Genomic DNA, 24,042 nt, shown 5'->3' with positions numbered 1-24,042 from the left:
TTGCTTGATTTTTGTCTTGACACTTAAACGAGTTTTAATCTGCAGGTTGTTCTTGGTGAATCCTGTGGGATGCTTGTTTGAAGGGTTGCAGAGTTTCAAGGATGAGTCGTTTTACACACTGACATGGTAGGTTTAAAGTAAAATTGGCCTTTTATGGAATAGACTTTAGTTAAGTTTTGATTTTTTTTAAGATATCAAAATCCATTTTTAACTTGTGTAAGCACTAGCGCGCAAAACTCTTATTGGGTTCTTGTCCCATGTAGAGTACATAACGGTGCTAAATTAATTTTTGTCTACCCTGCTTGAGAAGTTTTTCTTGGGCTCCTTTGATAAAATACAACACTGCAAGGCTCCACTTAACCTATTTTAGACACTGATTATAAACTTTTATTGATATCCAAAGTAAGTACTTTTAAGGAAAGTGATATTGCAACATAGAATAATGCCTTCCTCCTCCCCTCCCCCCTGTTTTAACCCTTTAATGGCACGATCTGTACAAAAGGCATGCAAACTATTCTCAGCCTGTATCCCAAATAAGCTTTCTGTAACTACTTTCCCAAACATTAATATTTTTTTCCATTTATACGACATTTTATTTTGGGGTATGGGCCGTTAATAGTTTGCACATCTGTTCTACAAACAATGCTATTAGGGTAAAAAATAGTTATTCTCATGTTGCAATATCACTTTCCTTAAAAACAATTACTTTGGATCACTAGACTTTTCATATGTAATCTTTAACTGGTTATTTTTTTCAATTTCAGGTGTTATCACCAGATGTAGTATGGAGCACCACTATTTAATCAGGTAAGGCCCTATCCACCCCAAACAAAAATGTACAAATTTCCTGATGAGATTGTCACGACGGTCTTCTTACTACAACGCAACTTGTGGTGATACTTGTTGACACTGATAATGTTAAAAATTGTTCTTTTGTAAAGCATTAATGATCCTTTTTTAAAAAGATTTTCCTGTTTATTTTAGGATTGCAATGTGACAGCCTGAAATTTCAAGCGGAGCAGCGTGTCCGAAAGGCAGAGATTACCCGCACGCCGAAGAATTGGTACATATAACAGTAATTAGTGTAGTAAAACTTAAATAATTATTTACATGATGTTCATACCATCTTTCGGCTGAAACCGTTGATGTTAACTTTTAATTCGCTGACTATTTGTTGTATTGATTTGTATGAATTACTAAACTTGCTTTTCTAATAAAACTTCTTCAATTTTAGGCACAGTCGAATGGTGTGCTTGGATAAGAAGATACCTAGATACCTTCCGTCGACGGCTACTTTTAAGGCTTTGGGAAGGTCAAAATTACTGCCTTGTTTTAACTTTCAATAAACTGTAAAACGTCCTGTGTCTTTTAAACTCCACCATTCAGATGCTTTAATCTTAATATAAAAAGTTTTACTTCAACTTGAAGCATAACCATCACTAAAAAAAGACTTAAGTTTCAGAAAATTGATAAAGTTCTATAATTGCAATTGGTACTTAATAAAAGTATGCGACGCTTGTTAATCTAGTTGTGTCTACTGAGGGTTCTAAACTAAACCCTGCAATGTATATAACCTGATACTGATCAAAAACCTCAATACCCCGGTCGGAGTTTGGGTAGAATCATGAATTATCTGTTCTGTGCCCAGGGCGAGTGTTGCATGGTCACCAGATCTTTTTGGCAGAAGTAACTATACGAGCATGACCCAGGATACTATCTACATTGAATTATTCCTTCGTCAATAAGTACGTCTTCCCCCCCCCCCCCCCAATCCAATTTCTTGGCCTCTGGGTGCAGTAGTGAGGAATTCCACCATGGGTTTCCTTTCAAAGCTGTTTCCAGGGGGGGGGGGGGGAGGTTTCCTGCCATGGACTGTAAGGTTCAGCACCGTCGGGAGCGCCCATCGCCGTCCTGATATTGCCTCTGTCCAGGATATCTGAATGGGCTAGGCTGGTGTCCTCCCTATCTTGTTCTATTAAACTACACAGATTTCTGTATTCCATCACTAATTCTTTGTACTCTTGACTTTTAATGAAAGCATAAGAAAGCGCTGTTGCAGGCTCTGGTTAATATCTTTCCAGCCTCGCCTCTTCCATTTGCCAGAGAAGTTTCTCCTCATCGGTCCATCTTGCATTGGGCCTACCCACTCTAATCATGGCCTCAAAGAGCTCCTGATGGTATTGGACTCTATGCATGCGGCTCAGATGGCCTCTCCTTGCTCTATAATCTTGAAAGGTCACAAATTGGACAGTACCAGTCATTCAAAGCCGGATCGTCATGTAGTTCACCCATCGCGCTGACAGGGGTCAGCACGTCTGGTTTTTAGGCACGGATGCTTTTTACGAACGTTTATTGGTGACAAGGCACCAAAACCTTTGACGGGCAGACGGCCTTTGGGAATGCTTCAATTGAATGAAGGCCCCTACTGCAGCTAGACGGATGGTCCCCTTAGAGCAACAGCATGGGGGCGATGCCTCTGCTAATTAGGGGAACCAGGAGTCACGACGAGGCCAGGTGAGGACTTCACACAATTATCGCGTGCACTGTGCACTATGCACTCTTGAGCATATACAATCGGAAGCGAGGAGCGTCTAAATGCAGATACCATGGGAGTCATAGTTTCTCCCGGTAAGGGAGTCCCTATGGTCCCTACAATGGGAATGAGCGGTCCATACAACACCCTCACTCTCGCTTATGCCGTACTTTGACCTGTGGTCCGTGTTCCCTTTCACCTACCTCTTTCTGTTCGGTTGTCTCGCTTGTAAGGCTCTTTCGGTTTGTGTTACCCTTATTTCTCCTCGTCATTCCATCCTTGCCCCCATGGATGGTCCACCGTAAGTTTTGTAAAACCTTCACCCACGCGACTAAAGCTTTTACACCTACAGTTCTGAAACACTTTTTTCCTTGCACACTTTTCTTCATATTTTCACTCATTATTCCTATGCTATACAGTCGTAATGACTTGGCGCTTTTTCCCCCTGATAGTTCCTTCCCTTCACTCATTATACCATCTTTTAAGATGGGTTAAGTTTGCAGACGGTGTAAGCTACTTTGTTGTTTTTCCTGACCACACCTATGTGTCTCCTGCCTCCGGAGACTAGCATCTTCACGGCAGAACTTTATGCTATTTTGTATGCTCTGTCAACTGCTTCCTCGCTGTTAATCTTCCTTTGGTGTAGTTGACTCTCAGTGCTGTCATGGCTCTGGAGTCCTTTAATCCAGCCCATCCTGTGGTAGTCGAAATTCCACATTGGCTGTTTCTTATCTCCAGCAGGTTTAAGACAGTGGAGTTTTTCTGGGTTCCCAGTCATATTGGTGTGTCCTTAAATAAGTGTGCAGACGCTGCCGCTAAGGAGGCTATCCGCACTTGTCCCAGCTCCCGTAAAGGTGTTCCTTATTCAACTTCTAACCAGTTATTCATTCCTCAATCCTTGCCCGTTGGCAGGGTCGTTGGTCTTCTGTTACTGGTAACAAACTGCGTGCTCTTAAGGGTAGCGTGTCCCCTTGGCCTTCCCCCTACCACCGTAATCGGCGGTGAGAAACGGCTCTGGCAAGGTTACGTATTGGCTATACACTCTTAACTCACGGGCACTTAATGAAGCACCTCAACTGTTTCTTATTGTCCAAAGTGAATCGTTGCTCTTATGGTCGTGCATATCCTTGTTGAATGTCCTGACTTCAAGGAAGAGCGTGTGTCTTGCTTCCCGATTGTCCCTCGCGGTCACTTGTCCCTCGATAGAATCCTTGGTGAATCAGATACCTTTGATATCGTTCGCCTTATGTGCTTTTGTTATCGTATTGGCATCCTTAGTGATGTTTATCTCCTTTTGAATATCCCGCACATTTGCTGGTGCTACATAGCGATAATTACTTACGTCTGCAAAGTTTTACATAGAAATGAGCCTTTGTATGTATGAGTATTGATGACCATACTGAACGTGAGTATTGTTGACTGAGCCTGAGGCATCACCAATACTTCTACGAAAGAGTCATCTCAGGTTATTGCAATAGAGGTAATAACTGTCGAAGATTGTCATCGTAAGACTGGTATCGCAAGATGCACAAGTGAAAGGATATAATTATATTTAAATGTCATGTGTAACATCTATAATTGATGGTCTAAGGTAATGAGTAAAATGTGAATTTGAGTAAAATAAAATGACCCTAAAATTTTTACGGTTCAACTACTGTATTAAAATAAATAAATGGGAGTTAAATTTATTCCTAATTCTAGATGTAGTAGAGAAGAATGCTGTGAAACGTGTTTGGACCTCTGATCTTTTACACAGGATGAGTGAAAAGGGCGTACGCTGTAGTGAATGATAAGACAGACGGAAGCAGTGTAAAGCGGTCTGAGTTTTCATGGCAGTATCCGACATGATGTCTTTGGGTAGACCACGCTGAAACTGTAGTACGATCCACTTAGGTTGTTTATCGTTACGCTCATCACTACCCGTAAATTGGTTGTAAGTGTACGGGGTGTGGAGGGAAAGGGGGCGGTGCTGCGTGTGAGGCGCCTATTATGGAAGACGAGTGGCTGGCCGTGGGTACCTTGTGACCTGGGTAGGGGGGGGGGACAAGGAGCACGCTTGGTGGGGGTGATGGGCAGGTGTGAGGGGTAGCGGCGTGTGGCAGCGTGGAGGTGTTATTGATTGTGCTCTGGTGTGTGTGGACTGCGGCAGGCGGCGGCCAGTGTGGTGGGTGGAGGCTGGCGCGACGCTCACAGGCATGGCCTGCCCGTACACCTCCACACCCTCTCTCTCCCCCTCCTCCTACCTCTCCTCCAACACTCTCGCCACCAAACACACCACCTTCACCGCCTCCCACTGGACACGCCACCACGGTAGGCCACGCCAAGTTCCGGTGCCTTTCCCACCAAGAAAACGTGTCGCTATAGCAGAGTTATAGTATTGATGCAGCCCGGGTCATGTGGGATCTGCCATGCACTCTCACGCCTTACACTCACTTTTTCGGCAAGTACATCAACGGAAAAAAGTATAATCCTACATGTATACAAAAATTAGAGCTTAAAGAGATAAAAATCGTGACGTGATTCAAAAAATGTCTATCGAGCAGAATGGAAGCAAAACAGAAATATAAAACACGCTCGCTAGACGAAATAAACGTGACAGAAATATAACCTGATAACAAAAAAGAAAATAAAAAGTCGAAACATCCGTAAAACGGATGGATAATGAGTTACTAAAAGTGATCGCTAGTTTAAGTGTTCTCTGGTGTGGCGTGTGACAAGACGTGCTATGTGGAGTGCTTTATCCTTCATGAAGAGTCAAAGGTGAATATATATTCCAGAAATTATCTTAGTGATAGTGTTTGATTTTCTTGTGGGAATGTGTTGGCTGATCTGTGACATTATCTCTCTTCCTCCTGGTGACATTTACTGATGTTCTTAGTGACATTTAGTGGTGTTCTCGGTGACATTTAGTGGTGTTCTTAGTGACATTTAGTGGTGTTCTTAGTGACATTTAGTGATGTTCTTAGTGACATTTAGTGATGTTCTTAGTGACATTTAGTGGTGTTCTTAGTGACATTTAGTGGTGTTCTTAGTGACATTTAGTGATGTTCTCGGTGACATTTAGTGATGTTCTTAGTGACATTTAGTGGTGTTCTTAGTGACATTTAGTGATGTTCTTAGTGACATTTAGTGGTGTTCTCGGTGACATTTAGTGGTGTTCTTAGAGACATTTAGTGATGTTCTTAGTGACATTTACTGATGTTCTTAGTGACATTTAGTGGTGTTCTCGGTGACATTTAGTGGTGTTCTTAGTGACATTTAGTGGTGTTCTTAGTGACATTTAGTGGTGTTCTCGGTGACATTTAGTGGTGTTCTTAGTGACATTTAGTGATGTTCTTAGTGACATTTACTTATGTTCTTAGTGACATTTACTGATGTTCTTAGTGACATTTACTGATGTTCTTAGTGACATTTAGTGATGTTCTTAGTGACATTTACTTATGTTCTTAGTGACATTTACTGATGTTCTTAGTGACATTTACTGATGTTCTTAGTGACATTTAGTGATGTTCTTAGTGACATTTAGTGATGTTCTTAGTGACATTTAGTGATGTTCTTAGTGACATTTACTGATGTTCTTAGTGACATTTACTGATGTTCTTAGTGACATTTACTGATGTTCTTAGTGACATTTACTGATGTTCTTAGTGACATTTAGTGGTGTTCTTAGTGACATTTACTGATGTTCTTAGTGACATTTAGTGGTGTTCTTAGTGACATTTACTGATATCTTATGTGAAAATTCGTGACTTTTTTACATTACAAAAATAGTTTCGGTACATTTTTGTAAATGTTCGTCTGCATTTTTTATCATGAAAATATATATTTGTCTTGTGCTTTTAAAACTGTCGTGTAAAGGCATAATATTATTTTCATAGTTATAGTTTTCGTGGGGTTTATTTTTTTATTTCATATTTTACACATGACTCTTTGGTAGCACTGAATGATTTGCCAAGTAAATTTTCCATAGGCCTGCATCCCTCGCCGTTAATTTAACTGCTGTATTATTAACAAGGAGCAGTAGGCTATATATTTACCCTCGCGCTCGATAAGTCATCACCTCTCGAGGATAAATATTTATTCGTTCCAGCAATTTTCGTGAATTGTTTACAGTTTTCTGTAATCCAGCTAACATGTTTGTTTACGCTCGTATTTCCTGTTTGTATACAGTTGGAACGTTGCACAGGCTGGTAGAAGGTCGTCCTCGCTCAAGTGCTGGCTCTAACACTATTCCCAGTCTCACACAAGTGCTCGCACTAACCTCCAAGTAATACATGTTATATTATTTAAATAAGTAGCTATTGCATTCTATAATATCACACTAATTCTAGTAATCGTATTTCTTTTAAATTCCTGTCATTCTTCCGGGTTCCTTTCTACGGCACCCTAGATCATTGTAATAGTCGTGTCTAACAGTGTTTGGATAGTTTTTCGAATTTATTTAGCGGTTTGCATTATTGTCCTCACGCAGAGTTCACATATATTATTAGTCAATAATACACTTGAATTATAGTGTTAAGTCTTTAGCCTCTGTTGGTCACGATGAGTATTACCCAACTGTTGATTCCCTGCTTGTAAATATTAATTCCAGTGTACATCATTCCTTGTAACGTTAGCCACGCATAGTATACTTGTGTAGGTGCATGGACCATGACACGCATGCTCCTCCCCCACTACACGCTCCTCTCCGACACACACACGCTCCTCTCCGACACACACACGCTCCTCTCCGACACACACACGCTCCTCTCCGACACACACACGCTCCTCTCCGACACACACACGCTCCTCTTCGACACACACACGCTCCTCTCCGACACACACACGCTCCTCTCCGACACACACACGCTCCTCTCCGACACACACACGCTCCTCTCCGACACACACACGCTCCTCTCCGACACACACACGCTCCTCTCCGACACACAGGCTCGTCTACTTACTGGTTCTTTATAGAGTGGTGTGTGGTTGATTGGACATGCCACGAGGAACTGCGCCATGCTAATATATTAATGTTTCCCACATTATAAAAACCGGGTAACTGGTTTGAGCTGGAAGCTGATGGAAAGCCGGATCACTGTCCCTCTAATGTGGTATTTGGAATTTGATAATTGTTTGTCAACCCTCACAATAAGGATCCTGTAAATGTAGTACATGAGATGGTGTGGTATAAATACAAGTCTATACTGGGAATGGTTGCCCTGTTTGTGAGTGGGTAATCTCGGAGCTTGTTGATCTTAAAGAATACGACACTATTTGGAGGTTCTATATTTGAACCAAATTACATTCTTCCGTCTTCAGAGGCACTTAACCTCAATTTATTAAGAATTTTCTGTTTTCTTGAGATTTAATTTACGGATTGTATACTACTACTGTAATCTCTGTCAAGAACACAATAAAGTTCTTATTACTATTCATGTTGTCATAAACACGATGGAGTCCCGCAAGGAAGGGTTCAAATTCTCTGCTGCTCTTCTGTTGTTGAGGCTGTTGTCGAGACCACAAAGCATGGCTTTCAGTTTTAAACTATCACACTGTGCAGATACTACAACACGTACGTTAACCTCTCCTATAACCTGTGGTACCCAAATACTTTATCAGTACAGCACAAAATTTCTAGGGTAATATCATTGATACAGATTTATCCTGAGAAACTTGTAAATTATCTGCACATGGAATGTTCTAAAGCTCCAACGCCTCTATACGTTGGAATTTGAATTTGAAATATCACAGAAACAAGGTTACTCCTCTCTAGATCGATATAAGTTCGTCAGCATCTCTGCCTACACTCCGACGTCTTGACAGATACACCATGAGGGCTTGTGTTTAAGCAGACACTCTCCCTGTCCAGAGCCTGGACCTGGAGCTGTAACCGTCCACACAAGACGAAGCCAGTATGGTCCCCGGGCGCTCTGGCCCTCCGCTCTCCACCCCCTCACACTCTCTTCCACTCCCCACGTCCTTCCTCACAACGCTTCAGGGTTATATATTCATATAGCTTTATTCCGTGTGTGTCTGTCATTTGTTTCCTTAGTGCCCCTAATATCTAACATACCCAATCATAGCAAGTTATCAAACACCACAGTCACATAACCTTCCCAATCATATCCAACGACCCAAATACATGGAACCTACTTAACAATCTTCATCGACAAGTGGGGACAATCATTTCATCTAACGAGGCAATCAGCTAATGAGCAAACGCCCGCCAGACAGGAACGTGATTGGTCGACGCGGAACAGACAGTTAGCATCTAATTTGAGGCAGAACGACTGATAGTATCTGGGAAAGGGAACGAGACGGAAATAATGAAGTGCTGGTGATCTTGGTGGAGTTGGTGGTGGTGTTGATCATAGTGGAGGAGGTGGAGGTGGTGATCTTGGTGGTGGTGGTGGTGTTGACCATGGTGGAGGAGGTGGAGGTGGTGATCTTGGTGGTGGTGGTGGTGGTGTTGACCATGGTGGAGGTGGTGATCTTGGTGGTGATGGTGGTGGTGTTGACCATGGTGGAGGAGGTGGAGGTGGTGATCTTGGTGGTGGTGGTGGTGTTGACCATGGTGGAGGAGGTGGAGGTGGTGATCTTGGTGGTGGTGGTGTTGACCATGGTGGAGGAGGTGGAGGTGGTGATCTTGGTGGTGGTGGTGGTGGTGTTGACCATGGTGGTGGAGGAGGTGGAGGTGGTGATCTTGGTGGTGGTGGTGTTGACCATGGTGGAGGAGGTGGAGGTGGTGATCTTGGTGGTGGTGGTGTTGACCATGGTGGAGGTGGTGTTGATCTTGGTGGTGGTGATTTTGGCGGTGGTGGTAGTCTAGGTACTGATGCTGGTATTATTGTTGATAAATGGTGATGATTCATTTCCAGTCCAGATGACACGAAGGCGGCCAGTGGATAACATGTATGACGCCACGGAGTATATTATCGTACACAGCCACCCACTTGCCTCTCCATCCTGCAGTAACACATAAAAGAAATAGGCTTCGAGAGCAGGAAAAAGTTTATATGGCTATTTATTTTAATCGGCGAGTTCACTGGAGTGTTTACCAACATAACGTGGCACCCAGCACAGTCCCACATGTCCGTGTTTACTAAAAATAAGATACAGGCAACAGAGGATATCTGTTACCAAAGAATTGATGGGGTCGAAGGAGTCTATAGCCAGCAAGGCGTGTGTCGAGTCTTAAATTAATATATTTTAGTAAACATAATAGGAACATATAAAATTATATATGGTTTAGTAGTTAATATACGAATTTGTGAGTAAAGGTGAGCCAGTTGGGTGTGTCTGGGGAAAATATCAGAATATTCCAACCCAACCGCATATTTTGAACCATCGGTGAATGTGGCAAGACTGTACGAATGATTACGGAAATGTTGCAGGAAAGCGGCTTTAAAAGTGGTGGGGATGAAGAGTTTAACGTGTAGTGAGTTATAACTTCAAGACTTTCAGAGTAATGGACCTGGCGCTTGCAGGTGGGGGGGGGGGGGGACCTGGGCCGACCCTGGTGCTAGTGTGGCCACGACCCTGGTGTTAGTGTGGGCCACGACCCCTGGTGCTAGTGTGGGCCACGACCCCTGGTGCTAGTGTGGGCCACGACCCCTGGTGCTAGTGTGGGCCATGACCCTGGTGGTAGTGTGGGCCACGACCCTGGTGGTAGTGTGGGCCACGACCCTGGTGCTAGTGTGGGCCACGACCCTGGTGCTAGTGTGGGCCACGACCCTGGTGCTAGTGTGGGCCACGACCCTGGTGCTAGTGTGGCCCACGACCCTGGTGCTAGTGTGGGCCACGACCCTGGTGCTAGTGTGGGCCACGACCCTGGTGCTAGTATGGGCCACGACCCTGGTGCTAGTATGGGCCACGACCCTGGTGCTAGTATGGGCCACGACCCTGGTGGGGAAGGGGGGGGGGCAGGTAATGGAGCAGCCCATCCTCCTAAGTTTTCCTAACGTCAAAAAAACGATAAATGTAAAGTGTCTCCCTCCTAACTTACCAGAAGACTCAAAATAGAAAACAGGACAGTACGTCACTTTCGCGAGCCGCTTCCATGTTCTAGTACGACAATTTTTGGCTTTATGTAAAGCACACGATCGAGATGCGACGTTCTTTGTAGGAGGAGAGGTTGGACGGAGAGAGGCGGTACAAGGGGTGACTTGGAGTAGGCAAGGAGCTGCAGGTTAACCGGTGACGCTGCTCCAGCATAAGGCAGGGAAGGGAGGAGGTCAGGAAAATTGAGTTTTATTCATTTTTCGATAGGAAATGTCTTTAAATTTCAAGTGGATAGTGAACTGTTTGGCTTGATAGTGATCACAAGAGTCGCAGCAGGCGGGTGGCAGGCACTACAGTTACCACAGCGACTAGACCGAGCGTGGTCGTCAACTGTGACGGGACCTGGTTGACTACACACGTGACCTGGTTGACTACACACGTGACCTGGTTGACTACACACGTGACCTGGTTGACTACACACGTGACCTGGTTGACTACACACGTGACCTGGTTGACTACACAAAGACCTGGTTGACTACACATGTCCTGGTTGACTACACACGTGACCTGGTTGACTACACACGTGACCTGGTTGACTACACACGTGACCTGGTTGACTACACACGTGACCTGGTTGACTACACAAAGACCTGGTTGACTACACAAAGACCTGGTTGACTACACATGTCCTGGTTGACTACACACGTGACCTGGTTGACTACACACGTGACCTGGTTGACTACACACGTGACCTGGTTGACTACACACGTGACCTGGTTGACTACACACGTGACCTGGTTGACTACACAAAGACCTGGTTGACTACACATGTCCTGGTTGACTACACACGTGACCTGGTTGACTACACAAAGACCTGGTAGACTACACATGTCTTGGTTGACTACACACGTGACCTGGTTGACTACACACGTGACCTGGTTGACTACACAAAGACCTGGTAGACTACACATGTCCTGGTTGACTACACACGTGACCTGGTTGACTACACACGTGACCTGGTTGACTACACATGACCTGGTTGACTACACATGACCTGGTTGACTACACATGACCTGGTTGACTACACATGACCTAGTTGACTACACATGACCTAGTTGACTACACATGACCTGGTTGACTACACATGACCTAGTTGACTACACATGACCTGGTTGACTACACATGACCTAGTTGACTACACATGACCTGGTTGACTACACACATGACCTGGTTGACTACAGACGGAGACAACACGGAGCGAGCCCCAACACTGGTAGAACATTAATAAGAGCACCTCATAAGAAGGAAGGCGACGGTCGTCAAAAGTAACGTGAGCATCATTCAGGTTCTTTCAATAGTTTACTGAGGTTGATGTGTGGGGGTTGCAACCCGTTCTCGCACTTTCTTACAGTCAATATTGACTTATTAAATACGTGCATATGTGACATACTAATTTATTGTGAATATTTTAGTTTACCTTGAAAAGCTTTATAGAAAACACCGACCTTACCTAACCTTCTTAGTATGTTAAGATAAGCATCTTACTGCTTCGTAATTACAATTATTACTTAACCTATACCTATAATAGGTTAAGTAATAATTGTAATTACGAAGCAGTAAGATGCTTATCTTAACACACTAAGAAGGTTAGGTAAGGTCGGTGTTTTCTATGAAGCTTTTCAAGGTAAACTAAAATATTCACAATAAATTAGTATGTCACATATGCACGTATTTAATAAGTCAATATTGGCTATACGAAAGTGCGAGAACGGGTTGGGGGAAAATAGCCTAGCAGGAATTTATTTAATTTATTAATTATTTATTTTATTCAGTTATTTATAGTTTATTAATGATTTATTTTATTCAGTTATTTATAGTTTATTAATGATTTATTTTCTAATTAAAGCAAACTGTATATGCATAGTTGTCCTGCTAGGAGCCTCCCATTACTGCCTGGGGGGGGGGGGTTATTTAATAATAGCCTAATCGAAATTCATCGATTAGCTTAAATTCATTACTAATGGTTAGTCTACTATTTTAAACTAAGTTAATTATAATACAGATCACAGCTTAGCTGTTATGTAGATTGTAGCGTGTTTACATGGCCATGAAGATGTCTTGGTCAAATAAGCCTCATCGTCTCGTGGTCTGGCTATAATGGCGTCAAGGCGACCTCCGTGTTGAACCAAGTAATTTCTTGCCAATCCCACCAAACACAGCGAAACTACGACGTTGCTACAACGTTCGAGCAAGATTTAACACCTAACAAGTTATAACAACCAATATAACAAGTTGTAACACGGTTCTAATATATCAAAAACACGTTAAGCCAAGATGAAACAACTTTATTACAAGTTGTAACAAGCGGAAAATAGGGTCAGTTACGGTTTGTGTTTCCAGGGATGTGTCTCTAGCCGTCCCAGGTTACCTGCCGGATTGGTACATGTTTTATTATTATTATTATTATTATTATTATTATTTTCTACCACAGACGTGGCCACACATTTACAATGTTAATTAGCATATATACATTTTCTTCTGTCCTCCATGGACAGGGTTAGAGATGTGCTAAACACATAGTTCAGGGGTTCATTGAACAATCAACCACAGAAGGTGATTCGATGCTTTTAAAATGCTAAGCTAACCTACATACGTAAATGCATAGGTACACAGATTTACGTATGCCCTACATAAAGTGTTCGACATGGTAAAACATGCACCAACAACAACCTTATTACAGATAAGACACCGGATATTATGGTGTAAATGAGTCGCTTACATGTTCAGGGTAATTCTCGCGCCGCGTAACCGCATCGACATTAACTAATATTATCAGGTCAGAAATTATTTAGTGAGAGGTCAAAATAGAATCAAGGTACTTCCCAACAACTGGCGAGGTCGCTATGCGGCTTGACTCCAAATCATTCGTGGATTTCGATAATAGGTAGTTCTGCGTAGTGTGTGTCTCATGGTGAAGTCCTTTAAGGATGGCTCTCCTGCCAGTCTCCAAGCAAGTCCCGTCCCTTGAATAAATCCACAAGGGCCGTGATGAGGGTTCGAACTTACGTCCTGAATGATCCCAGACGCGCCTTAATCGCTTTGTGGATTTATTCATTTGATATATCACGCTATTTTGATTTCTGAGTGTATCCCGTCCCTTCTTCCTCCCCGCTTGGACGCATCCAAAACTGTCCGAGCTTAAGTTCGTCAGGAGTGACATTTATCCCTGGAAACACAAACCGAAACTGTCTCTATTTTCCGCTTGTTACAACTTGAAATAAAGTTGTTACATCTTGGCTTAACGTGTTTATGACGTATTAGAACGTTGTTACAACTTGCTATATTGGTTGTTATAACTGGTTAGGAGGTGTTAAAACTTGCTCGAACGTTGTACCAACGTCGTAGTTTCGGTGTGTGTTTGGTGGGATTTAATATTTTATTTGTAAATTATTTTGTTTTACGTGAGGTGTTTTTTTATCATATAGAGTCATCTGACTGCTAGTTTGAAGATTATTTTATACATGTCCCCGTGGTGCAGTGGTAAGACACTCGCCTGGCGTTTCGCGAGCGCTTTGTCCTGGGTTCGTATCCTGGCCGGGGAGGATTTACTGGGCTTCAATCCTTAACTGTAGCCTCTGTTTGCCCAACAGTAAAATGGGTACCTGGTTGTTAAACGATTTGGCGGGTCGTATTCCAGGGACCATAGGATTAAGGACCTGCCCGAAACGCTTCGCGTGCTGGTGGCTGTACAAGAATGTAACAACTCTTCTATATAAATAAATAAATAAAATAAAAAAGGTGCGGGATGAATCGGTGTTTGATGAAGGCATATAATGGTTATCTTGAGTTATCTTGAGATGATTTCGGGGCTTTTAGTGTCCCCGCGGCCCGGTCCTCGACCAGGCCTCCACCCCCAGGAAGCAGCCCGTGACAGCTGACTAACACCCAGGTTCCTATTTTACTGCTAGGTAACAGGGGCATAGGGTGAAAGAAACTCTGCCCATTGTTTCTCGCCGGCGCCTGGGATCGAACCCAGGACCAGAGGATCACAAGTCCAGCGTGCTGTCCGCTCGGCCGACCGGCTCCCTACATGGTGAACATGAGCTTCACGTTGTACTGTTACCACCCACCCCGGTTGACAAGGGTGGGCAGTCAGGTGATGGTGAGGGCCTCAACCACGGGGATGGTAGCCAAGGTTCACCAGCATCAACCAATAGGTGTGTCATCTCAGTCGGACAGCCCTGAGCCTCTACCTGTGTCCACCAGCCAGGGCTAGAGTGCTCCTCTCTGCAGGCGAGGAGTCACAATAACGTGGCTGAAGTATGTTGACCAGACCACACACTAGAAGGTGAAGAGACGACGATTTGATTGATTGTTGCCGCCGAAGGTGGCTAGTTTATTGTGCACCCCATACTCATCCTGTGAGCGGTAGCGCAAAAGCATTACAGAGGGCACAAAAGGTCTTTATCAGACCTCATCTTAGATTATTACATAAACAATTTCATCTATCCTTCACACCTTATAGTTACAATGTCAGCTAGTTACAGAGAAAGTGCTATTTCAAGAGCTATATATTTACAGTAAGTCATCATTAATTAATGGTAGGTCTTATCGCTAATACATAATAGTTTGGCCAATTGGGATATTACAGAGTCATAGGGGAGCTTCTGTTTATTATTAGTCCTCACAATACACTACTTGTTTCTGAATCTCATATGTCGTTCATCTACTGGAAGCGAAATGTGGATACAGTGCAAGGATTGCAGGTAATTTATCCATGGTAATAAGATAGGTTGCCATATCATACAGAGTGAGCTTAGATTCATCTCTAAATGGCTCAATTTTACTACAATCCAAGATATAGTGTTCGAGTGTGTGTCCCTGTCTTTGTCCACACACTTTACACTTTACTTCATCTACATCCCTATACAAGCCGATCTGCCAGAGATACTTGTAGCCAAGTCTTATACGAGCTGTGACAACATCTGTTAGTCTACTGACTTTGTTACTTGCCCCATACACAGTAAAACATGTGCATGGGACGCCGACGTTTCGGTCCTGCTGGACCGACGAACTATTGTGTTGTCAACAGTTGTGCTTAAGTGTGAGTGTTAGATCGAGGCTCGCTGACTGGATGTTGCAGCGTGCAACATTATATATGTTCGTGTAGGGTGATCACGTCTCCAACCTTCCCTCAGGCATCACAGACGGCAGAATATATGGTGTTGCGGACAGCCTTCAAATCCAGAGCACTCTGGCTGGGGCTCTCAAGTCCCGTCCAGGTGCCGTACCCATCTGACCAACATCACACCGCTCTCATAAATGTAAGTCTGAAGACTGAGCAGGATCTGGTTGGGTATTGCTGTAAGGTTGAAGGCAAACACTAAATTGCCCCGGTGGAAGCCGACGGAGGTTACTGGCTGCTCGGTGGAAGCCGACGGAGGTTACTGGCTGCTCGGTGGAAGCCGACGGAGGTTACTGGCTGCTCGGTGGAAGCCGACGGAGGTTACTGGCTGCTCGGTGGAAGCCGACGGAGGTTACTGGCTGCTCGGTGGAAGCCGACGGAGGTTACTGGCTACCCCGGTGGAAGCCGACGGAGGTTATTGGCTGCTCGGTGGAAGCCGACGGAGGTTACTGGCTGCCCCGGTGGAAGCCGACGGAGGTTACTGGCTGCCCCGGTGGAAGCCGACGGAGGTTACTGCCTGCCCCGGTGGAAGCCGACGGAGGTTACTGGCTGCCCCGGTAGAAGCCGACGGAGGTTACTGGCTGCCCCGGTGGAAGCCGACGGAGGTTACTGCCTGCCCCGCGAGATGCCAAACTGTTGGTAGTGGGAAGTTGTCGCCGGCGGGACACGGACCTGCCTGGTACGCCAATCCATCTCGTGGTTTATAATTTGATTGAGAAGCAGCGAGAGGTGGCAGTGGAAGGCACAGCAGATGGCAGCTACCTGGAGGAATGAAGGAGGCCTACACCGGAACCTCTTCGGCTATATTCTGGTAAGGTTCAACAATTATTGTCAAATAAATATAAACAGTTCAAGTATCCTGGACATTGTATGACGCTGGGACTGTACGTGTAGCTAACTAGCTTTGTAGCAGCGGTTACTTGTCCCTGGCTGGCTGGCTGGCTGGCAGGCTGGCAGGCTGGCTGGCTGGCTGGCTGGCTGGCAGGCTGGCAGGCTGGCTGGCTGGCTGGCTGGCTGGCTGGCTGGCAGGCTGGCAGGCTGGCTGGCTGGCTGGCTGGCTGGCTGGCTGGCTGGCAGGCTGACAGGCTGGCTGGCTGGCTGGCAGGCTGGCTGGCTGGCTGGCAGGCTGGCTGGCAGGCTGGCTGGCTGGCAGGCTGGCTGGCTGGCTGGCTGGCTGGCTGGCTGGCAGGCTGGCTGGCTGGCTGGCAGGCTGGCAGGCTGGCTGGTTAATAAACGAACAAGTAGGCTTTCAGGCAGGCAGGCAGGCAGACGCAGGAAAGCAGATATACAGACACAAAGAGAGAGAGAGAGAGATGGAGGCAGGCCGGCAAGCAGACACAGGCAAGCACGTAGGTAAGCATGCAGACAGGCAAGCAAGGAAAGACGGGCAGTCATGTCATGACCCAGATGTAAAATCTTTATTTCTATGCAATACAACGATTGCGCGCAGGGGGGGGGGGGACGTAGTATTGGGGGGAGGGGGAAGACGAAGAAAGTGACTGCTTGATTCGCTTTCTGAGGCAAAGTTAGGATGCCGGAATGATATGATGCAAAAGTTTGTGTTATTATGAGTGGGTGAAAGAGGGAGAGGGAGAAGATGGGAGGTAGTGGGAGGGAGGCTGGAAGAGAGAGTGGGAGGGATGCTGAGAGAGAGAATGGGAACGCAGATCATGGAATACGTTGAAATCTGATTTCTAAAAATAGAAATCAGTTATCTGCAGGGAGCCCTGACTGCTTACAGTGCTGCTGCTGCTACACTTCCTCTATCCACAGTGGAAGGCAGGATAGAGAAAACAAGAGAGCTCTGCTTCCACTACCAATGACACAGCAGACAGCTCTCTCCACACACTCCACTCTCTTTGACTTACAAGAGGAGGCTCTCCTCACCCTTCGACAATTATGTTTAATGTCCCCTTTTAATTTTTCTCGCAGATATATTAAGGTCTCTTCTCTGTTGTATCTGTTATATATGTATCTCTCTTCTCCTTTTATCATCCGACCGACGTAGTCTGTGTGGGATATTGTATTGTGTACCAATTTATGTCTTGGTGAAGCTGCTAGCTGATGTTCCTGAGGCTGGGTCACCACGAGAGAGAGAGAGAGACAGAGACAGAGACAGAGACAGAGGGAGAGAGAGAGAGAGAGAGAGAGAGAGAGAGAGAGAGAGAGAGAGAGAGAGAGAGAGAGAGAGAGAGACAGAGACAGAGACAGAGACAGAGGGAGAGAGAGAGAGAGAGAGAGAGAGAGAGAGAGAGAGAGAGAGACCGACCTTGTAAGAAAGGTTCTCAGGGAAGGGGCTGCTGGGCCGAAGAAGAGGGGTGTGGAAGAGGGAATTCGCAACTGCTGACAAGTAAGCCAATCACAGCACAGCAAGGTGATTGCGACAAGGCAATAAGAGCTGACAATCAAGTCGTTTGGAGCCAGGTAAGAGGTCTTGGAGGAGGAGGGAGACGCGAAGGAGGAAGCAGGGAAGAGGAGGAGGAGGAGGAGGAGACGTGGAGGGGCTTTATTTAGACACTTGGGAGGAAGTCTGACGGGTTCTCTTACCAAAACAGGACATAGAGTATGAGACTTGAGGTGTTGAGAATAGAGTAAATGGAGCCGCTAACAGAAGGCTGTGTAGTCAAACCTGAGATTATTTACAGGGATCGCTAAGTGGGGCAGCTCCTGCAAGTTATGTACATTCGGTGATGCGACGAGGATAGACAATCAGATGTACATTCGGTGATGCGACGAGGATAGACAATCAGATGTACATTCGGTGATGCGACGAGGATAGACAATCAGATGTACATTCGGAGATGCGACGAGGATAGACAATCGGATGTACATTCGTAGATGCGACGAGGATAGACAATCAGATGTACATTCGGAGATGCGACGAGGATAGACAATCAGATATACATTCGGAGATGCGGCGAGGATAGACAATCAGATATACATTCGGAGATGCGACGAGGATAGACAATCAGATGTACATTCGGAGATGCGACGAGGATAGACAATCAGATATACATTCGGAGATGCGGCGAGGATAGACAATCAGATATACATTCGGAGATGCGACGAGGATAGACAATCAGATGTACATTCGGAGATGCGACGAGGATAGACAATCGGATGTACATTCGGAGATGCGACGAGGATAGACAATCAGATGTACATTCGGAGATGCGACGAGGATAGACAATCAGATGTACATTCGGAGATGCGACGAGGATAGACAATCAGATATACATTCGGAGATGCGGCGAGGATAGACAATCAGAAGGCTCGCTTCTAATCCTTCTCCCAGCCACACGTCGGGAAAAAACAGGCATTTTGTTGTGCTGAAAATCATGCTTGGCAGTTGTATATGGTAAAAATATAAATACATAATTTCATTATATAATACATAAATATTCATACAATGAACATAAATGCCAATATATGTATACATGGAGTTCGGTAATACTCTTAGATATACATGGAGGCTACACCCTGGGTGTCACGGCCCACGGTGTACTGGTCATAAGACCAACGCTACAGGCTACACCCTGGGGGTCACGGCCCACGGTGTACTGGTCATAAGACCAACGCTACAGGCTACACCCTGGGGGTCACGGCCCCACAGTGTACTGGTCATAAGACCAACGCTACACCCTGGGGGTCATGGTCCCACAGTGTACTGGTCATAAGACCAACGCTACACCCTGGGGGTCACGGTCCCACAGTGTACTGGTCATAAGACCAACGCTACACCCTGGGGGTCACGGTCCCACAATGTACTGGTCATAAGACCAACGCTACACCCTGGGGGTCACGGTCCCACAGTGTACTGGTCATAAGACCAACGCTACACCCTGGGGGTCACGGTCCCACAGTGTACTGGTCATAAGACCAACGCTACACCCTGGGGGTCACGGTCCCACAGTGTACTGGTCATAAGACCAACGCTACACCCTGGGGGTCACGGCCCCACAGTGTACTGGTCATAAGACCAACGCTACAGGCTACACCCTGGGGGTCACGGCCCCACAGTGTACTGGTCATAAGACCAACGCTACACCCTGGGGGTCACGGTCCCACAGTGTACTGGTCATAAGACCAACGCTGCACCCTGGGGGTCACGGTCCCACAGTGTACTGGTCATAAGACCAACGCTACACCCTGGGGGTCACGGTCCCACAGTGTACTGGTCATAAGACCAACGCTACACCCTGGGGGTCACGGTCCCACAGTGTACTGGTCATAAGACCAACGCTACACCCTGGGGGTCACGGTCCCACAGTGTACTGGTCATAAGACCAACGCTACACCCTGGGGGTCACGGTCCCACAGTGTACTGGTCATAAGACCAACGCTACACCCTGGGGGTCACAGCCCCACAGTGTACTGGTCATAAGACCAACGCTACAGGCTACACCCTGGGGGTCACGGTCCCACAGTGTACTGGTCATAAGACCAACGCTACACCCTGGGGGTCACGGCCCCACAGTGTACTGGTCATAAGACCAACGCTACACCCTGGGGGTCACGGTCCCACAGTGTACTAGTCATAAGACCAACGCTACAGGCTACACCCTGGGGGTCACGGCCCCACAGTGTACTGGTCATAAGACCAACGCTACACCCTGGGGGTCACGGTCCCACAGTGTACTGGTCATAAGACCAACGCTACACCCTGGGGGTCACGGTCCCACAGTGTACACACAGTCATAAGACCAACGCTACACCCTGGGGGTCACGGCCCCACAGTGTACTGGTCATAAGACCAACGCTACACCCTGGGGGTCACGGCCCCACTGTGTACACACAGTCGGTCATTATATCTGGGACTTGAACGCGCGTTATCACTGACCTCCACAATCTGACCTTCACAGCTTGCTGCAGCCCGTCTTTATCTTCCCGGCTGACTTATCCAGCGTTTATCCTGCTGCTGGCTGACATTAAACTCACAAGCTGCCGTCCTCTATGATGAAGCAATATCAGTCCTCATGGTGTAGTGGTAAGGCATTCGCCTGGAGTTTCGCGAGCGCTTTATTCTGGGTTCGTATCCTGGCCAGGGAGAATTTACTAGGCGTCAATTTTTTAATGTCGCCTCTGTTTATCCAACAGTAAAATGGGTACCTGGTTGTTAAACGATTTGGCGGGGTCGTATTCCAGGGAACATAGGATTAAGGACCTGCCCGAAACGCTTCGCGTGCTAGTGGCTGTACAAGAATGTAAGAACTCTTGTATATATAAATAATTTTTTATATAACTTATTAATTATTTAGTTGATAACTAATAACAGTGCTAGAAACGCCGGTAACTAGGAATTATATTTGTGCACAAAATCTTTGCCTTGCCGTCTACTGGAGCTGGTAAAGTACCCGTGCTACCTTGTACACCTGAGTGTGGTAGTGTGTGAGAATGCTTGTGAGGGAGTGTGAGGGCTGCCAGGAGAGTGTAGCACTCTGTCACCCCTACCTCACACTTTCTTTACCTGTACGCTGCACTCTTCTTAAGGGGTAACGGTGAATTTAAGTTTTTGATATAAATTCAGTCGCCTTCATTCCCTCCCATCCCTAAAGAGACTACTTGGCCGAGCGATCAGGGCGATGTTTGCCAGTCTTCTCAACGGAGTCTTGGCCGAGCGATCAGGGCGATGTTTGCCAGTCTTCTCAACGGAGTCTTGGCCGAGCGATCAGGGCGATGTTTGCCAGTCTGCTCAACGGAGTCTTGGCCGAGCGATCAGGGCGATGTTTGCCAGTCTTCTCAACGGAGTCTTGGCCGAGCTGTGGGGCGATGTTTGCCAGTCTTCTCAACGGAGTCTTGGCCGAGCTGTGGGGCGATGTTTGCCAGTCTTCTCAACGGAGTCTTGGCCGAGCGCTCAGGGCGATGTTTGCCAGTCTTCTCAACGGAGTCTTGGCCGAGCTGTGGGGCGATGTTTGCCAGTCTTCTCAACGGAGTCTTGGCCGAGCTGTGGGGCGATGTTTGCCAGTCTTCTCAACGGAGTCTTGGCCGAGCGCTCAGGGCGATGTTTGCCAGTCTTCTCAACGGAGTCTTGGCCGAGCGCTCACGACGATGTTTGCCAGTCAACGGAGTCTTGGCCGAGCTGTGGGGCGATGTTTGCCAGTCTTCTCAACGGAGTCTTGGCCGAGCGCTCAGGGCGATGTTTGCCAGTCAACGGAGTCTTGGCCGAGCTGTGGGGCGATGTTTGCCAGTCTTCTCAACGGAGTCTTGGCCGAGCGCTCGGGTCGATGTTACAAGCGGACCCCGACACTAAACTCTTGACTCTCGTGAATCGATTACAGAGGTGTATGGGGGACTTGTGTAAGACTGTCCTTGACACTGCTCTGATCCAGCCACTGGAGTATGGAGACTCCCTCATGCCAGGTGTGTACTGCCCTGCTACAGGTGTGTACTGGTGGTGTGCACTGCCCCTGCTACAGGTGTGTACTGGTGGTGTGCACTGCCCCTGCTACAGGTGTGTACTGGTGGTGTGCACTGCCCCTGCTACAGGTGTGTACTGGTGGTGTGTACTGCCCTGCTACAGGTGTGTACTGGTGGTGTGCACTGCCCCTGCTACAGGTGTGTACTGGTGGTGTGCACTGCCCCTGCTACAGGTGTGTACTGGTGGTGTGTACTGCCCCTGCTACAGGTGTGTACTGGTGGTGTGTACTGCCCCTGCTACAGGTGTGTACTGGTGGTGTGTAATGCCCCTGCTACAGGTGTGTACTGGTGGTGTGCACTGCCCTGCTACAGGTGTGTACTGGTGGTGTGTACTGCCCCTGCTACAGGTGTGTACTGGTGGTGTGCACTGCCCCTGCTACAGGTGTGTACTGGTGGTGTGCACTGCCCCTGCTACAGGTGTGTACTGGTGGTGTGCACTGCCCCTGCTACAGGTGTGTACTGGTGGTGTGCACTGCCCCTGCTGCAGGTGTGTACTGGTGGTGTGCACTGCCCCTGCTGCAGGTGTGTACTGGTAGTGTGCACTGCCCCTGCTACAGGTGTGTACTGCCCTGCTACAGGTGTGTACTGGTGGTGTGCACTGCCCTGCTACAGGTGTGTACTGGTGGTGAACACTGCCCTGCTACAGGTGTGTACTGCCCTGCTACAGGTGTGTACTGGTGGTGTGCACTGCCCTGCTACAGGTGTGTACTGGTGGTGAACACTGCCCTGCTACAGGTGTGTACTGGTGGTGTGCACTGCCCTGCTACAGGTGTGTACTGGTGGTGTGCACTGCCCTGCTACAGGTGTGTACTGGTGGTGAACACTGACCTGCTACAGGTGTGTACTGGTGGTGTGCACTGCCCTGCTACAGGTGTGTACTGGTGGTGTGCACTGCCCCTGCTACAGGTGTGTACTGGTGGTGTGCACTGCCCTGCTACAGGTGTGTACTGATGGTGAACACTGCCCTGCTACAGGTGTGTACTTGTGGTGAACACTGCCCTGCTACAGGTGTGTACTGGTGGTGTGCACTGCCCCTGCTACAGGTGTGTACTGGTGGTGTGCACTGCCCTGCTACAGGTGTGTACTGGTGGTGCGCACTGCCCCTGCTACAGGTGTGTACTGGTGGTGTGTACTGCCCTGCTACAGGTGTGTACTGGTGGTGTGTACTGCCCTGCTACAGGTGTGTACTGGTGGTGTGTACTGCCCTGCTGCAGGTGTGTACTGGTGGTGTGCACTGCCCTGCTACAGGTGTGTACTGGTGGTGTGCACTGCCCCTGCTATAGGTGTGTACTGGTGGTGTGTACTGCCCTGCTACAGGTGTGTACTGGTGGTGTGTACTGCCCTGCTACAGGTGTGTACTGGTGGTGTGCACTGCCCCTGCTACAGGTGTGTACTGGTGGTGCGCACTGCCCTGCTGCAGGTGTGTACTGGTGGTGTGCACTGCCCTGCTACAGGTGTGTACTGGTGGTGTGTACTGCCCTGCTACAGGTGTGTACTGGTGGTGTGCACTGCCCTGCTACAGGTGTGTACTGGTGGTGCGCACTGCCCTGCTACAGGTGTGTACTGGTGGTGCGCACTGCCCCTGCTACAGGTGTGTACTGGTGGTGTGCACTGCCCTGCTACAGGTGTGTACTGGTGGTGAACACTGCCCTGCTACAGGTGTGTACTGGTGGTGCGCACTGCCCCTGCTACAGGTGTGTACTGGTGGTGTGCACTGCCCTGCTACAGGTGTGTACTGGTGGTGAACACTGCCCTGCTACAGGTGTGTACTGGTGGTGTGCACTGCCCTGCTACAGGTGTGTACTGCCCCTGCTACAGGTGTGTACTGATGGTGTGCACTGCCCCTGCTACAGGTGTGTACTGGTGGTGTGTACTGCCTCTGCTACAGGTGTGTACTGCCTCTACTACAGGTGTGTACTGCCTC

General features: G+C 47.2%; 1 protein-coding gene across 3 annotated transcripts in view; it reads left to right on the top strand.

The window, feature by feature from the left end:
• The first annotated feature begins 4,368 nt into the window (after positions 1 to 4,368).
• LOC123770346 (beta-1,4-glucuronyltransferase 1) overlaps positions 4,369 to 24,042 on the top strand; it is an 88,587-nt gene continuing 68,913 nt past the window's right edge. Inside the window, exons 1-2 of one of the 3 annotated variants that reach the window (XM_069339808.1) lie at positions 4,578 to 5,293; positions 15,715 to 16,512. In XM_069339808.1, the coding sequence (XP_069195909.1) occupies positions 16,453 to 16,512 (60 nt within the window). In that variant the 5' untranslated portion in view covers positions 4,578 to 5,293; positions 15,715 to 16,452. Of the gene's footprint in view, positions 5,294 to 14,640; positions 16,513 to 24,042 lie in introns of those variants that run through there. The other 2 variants (XM_069339810.1, XM_045762164.2) reach the window with 2 other exon arrangements.

The sequence above is a fragment of the Procambarus clarkii genome, chromosome 42, assembly GCF_040958095.1.
Source record: "Procambarus clarkii isolate CNS0578487 chromosome 42, FALCON_Pclarkii_2.0, whole genome shotgun sequence".
NCBI lineage: Eukaryota > Metazoa > Arthropoda > Malacostraca > Decapoda > Cambaridae > Procambarus > Procambarus clarkii.
Note: the sequence above shows the minus strand (reverse complement) of the source record. Positions and strands in the feature narration are given on the sequence as shown.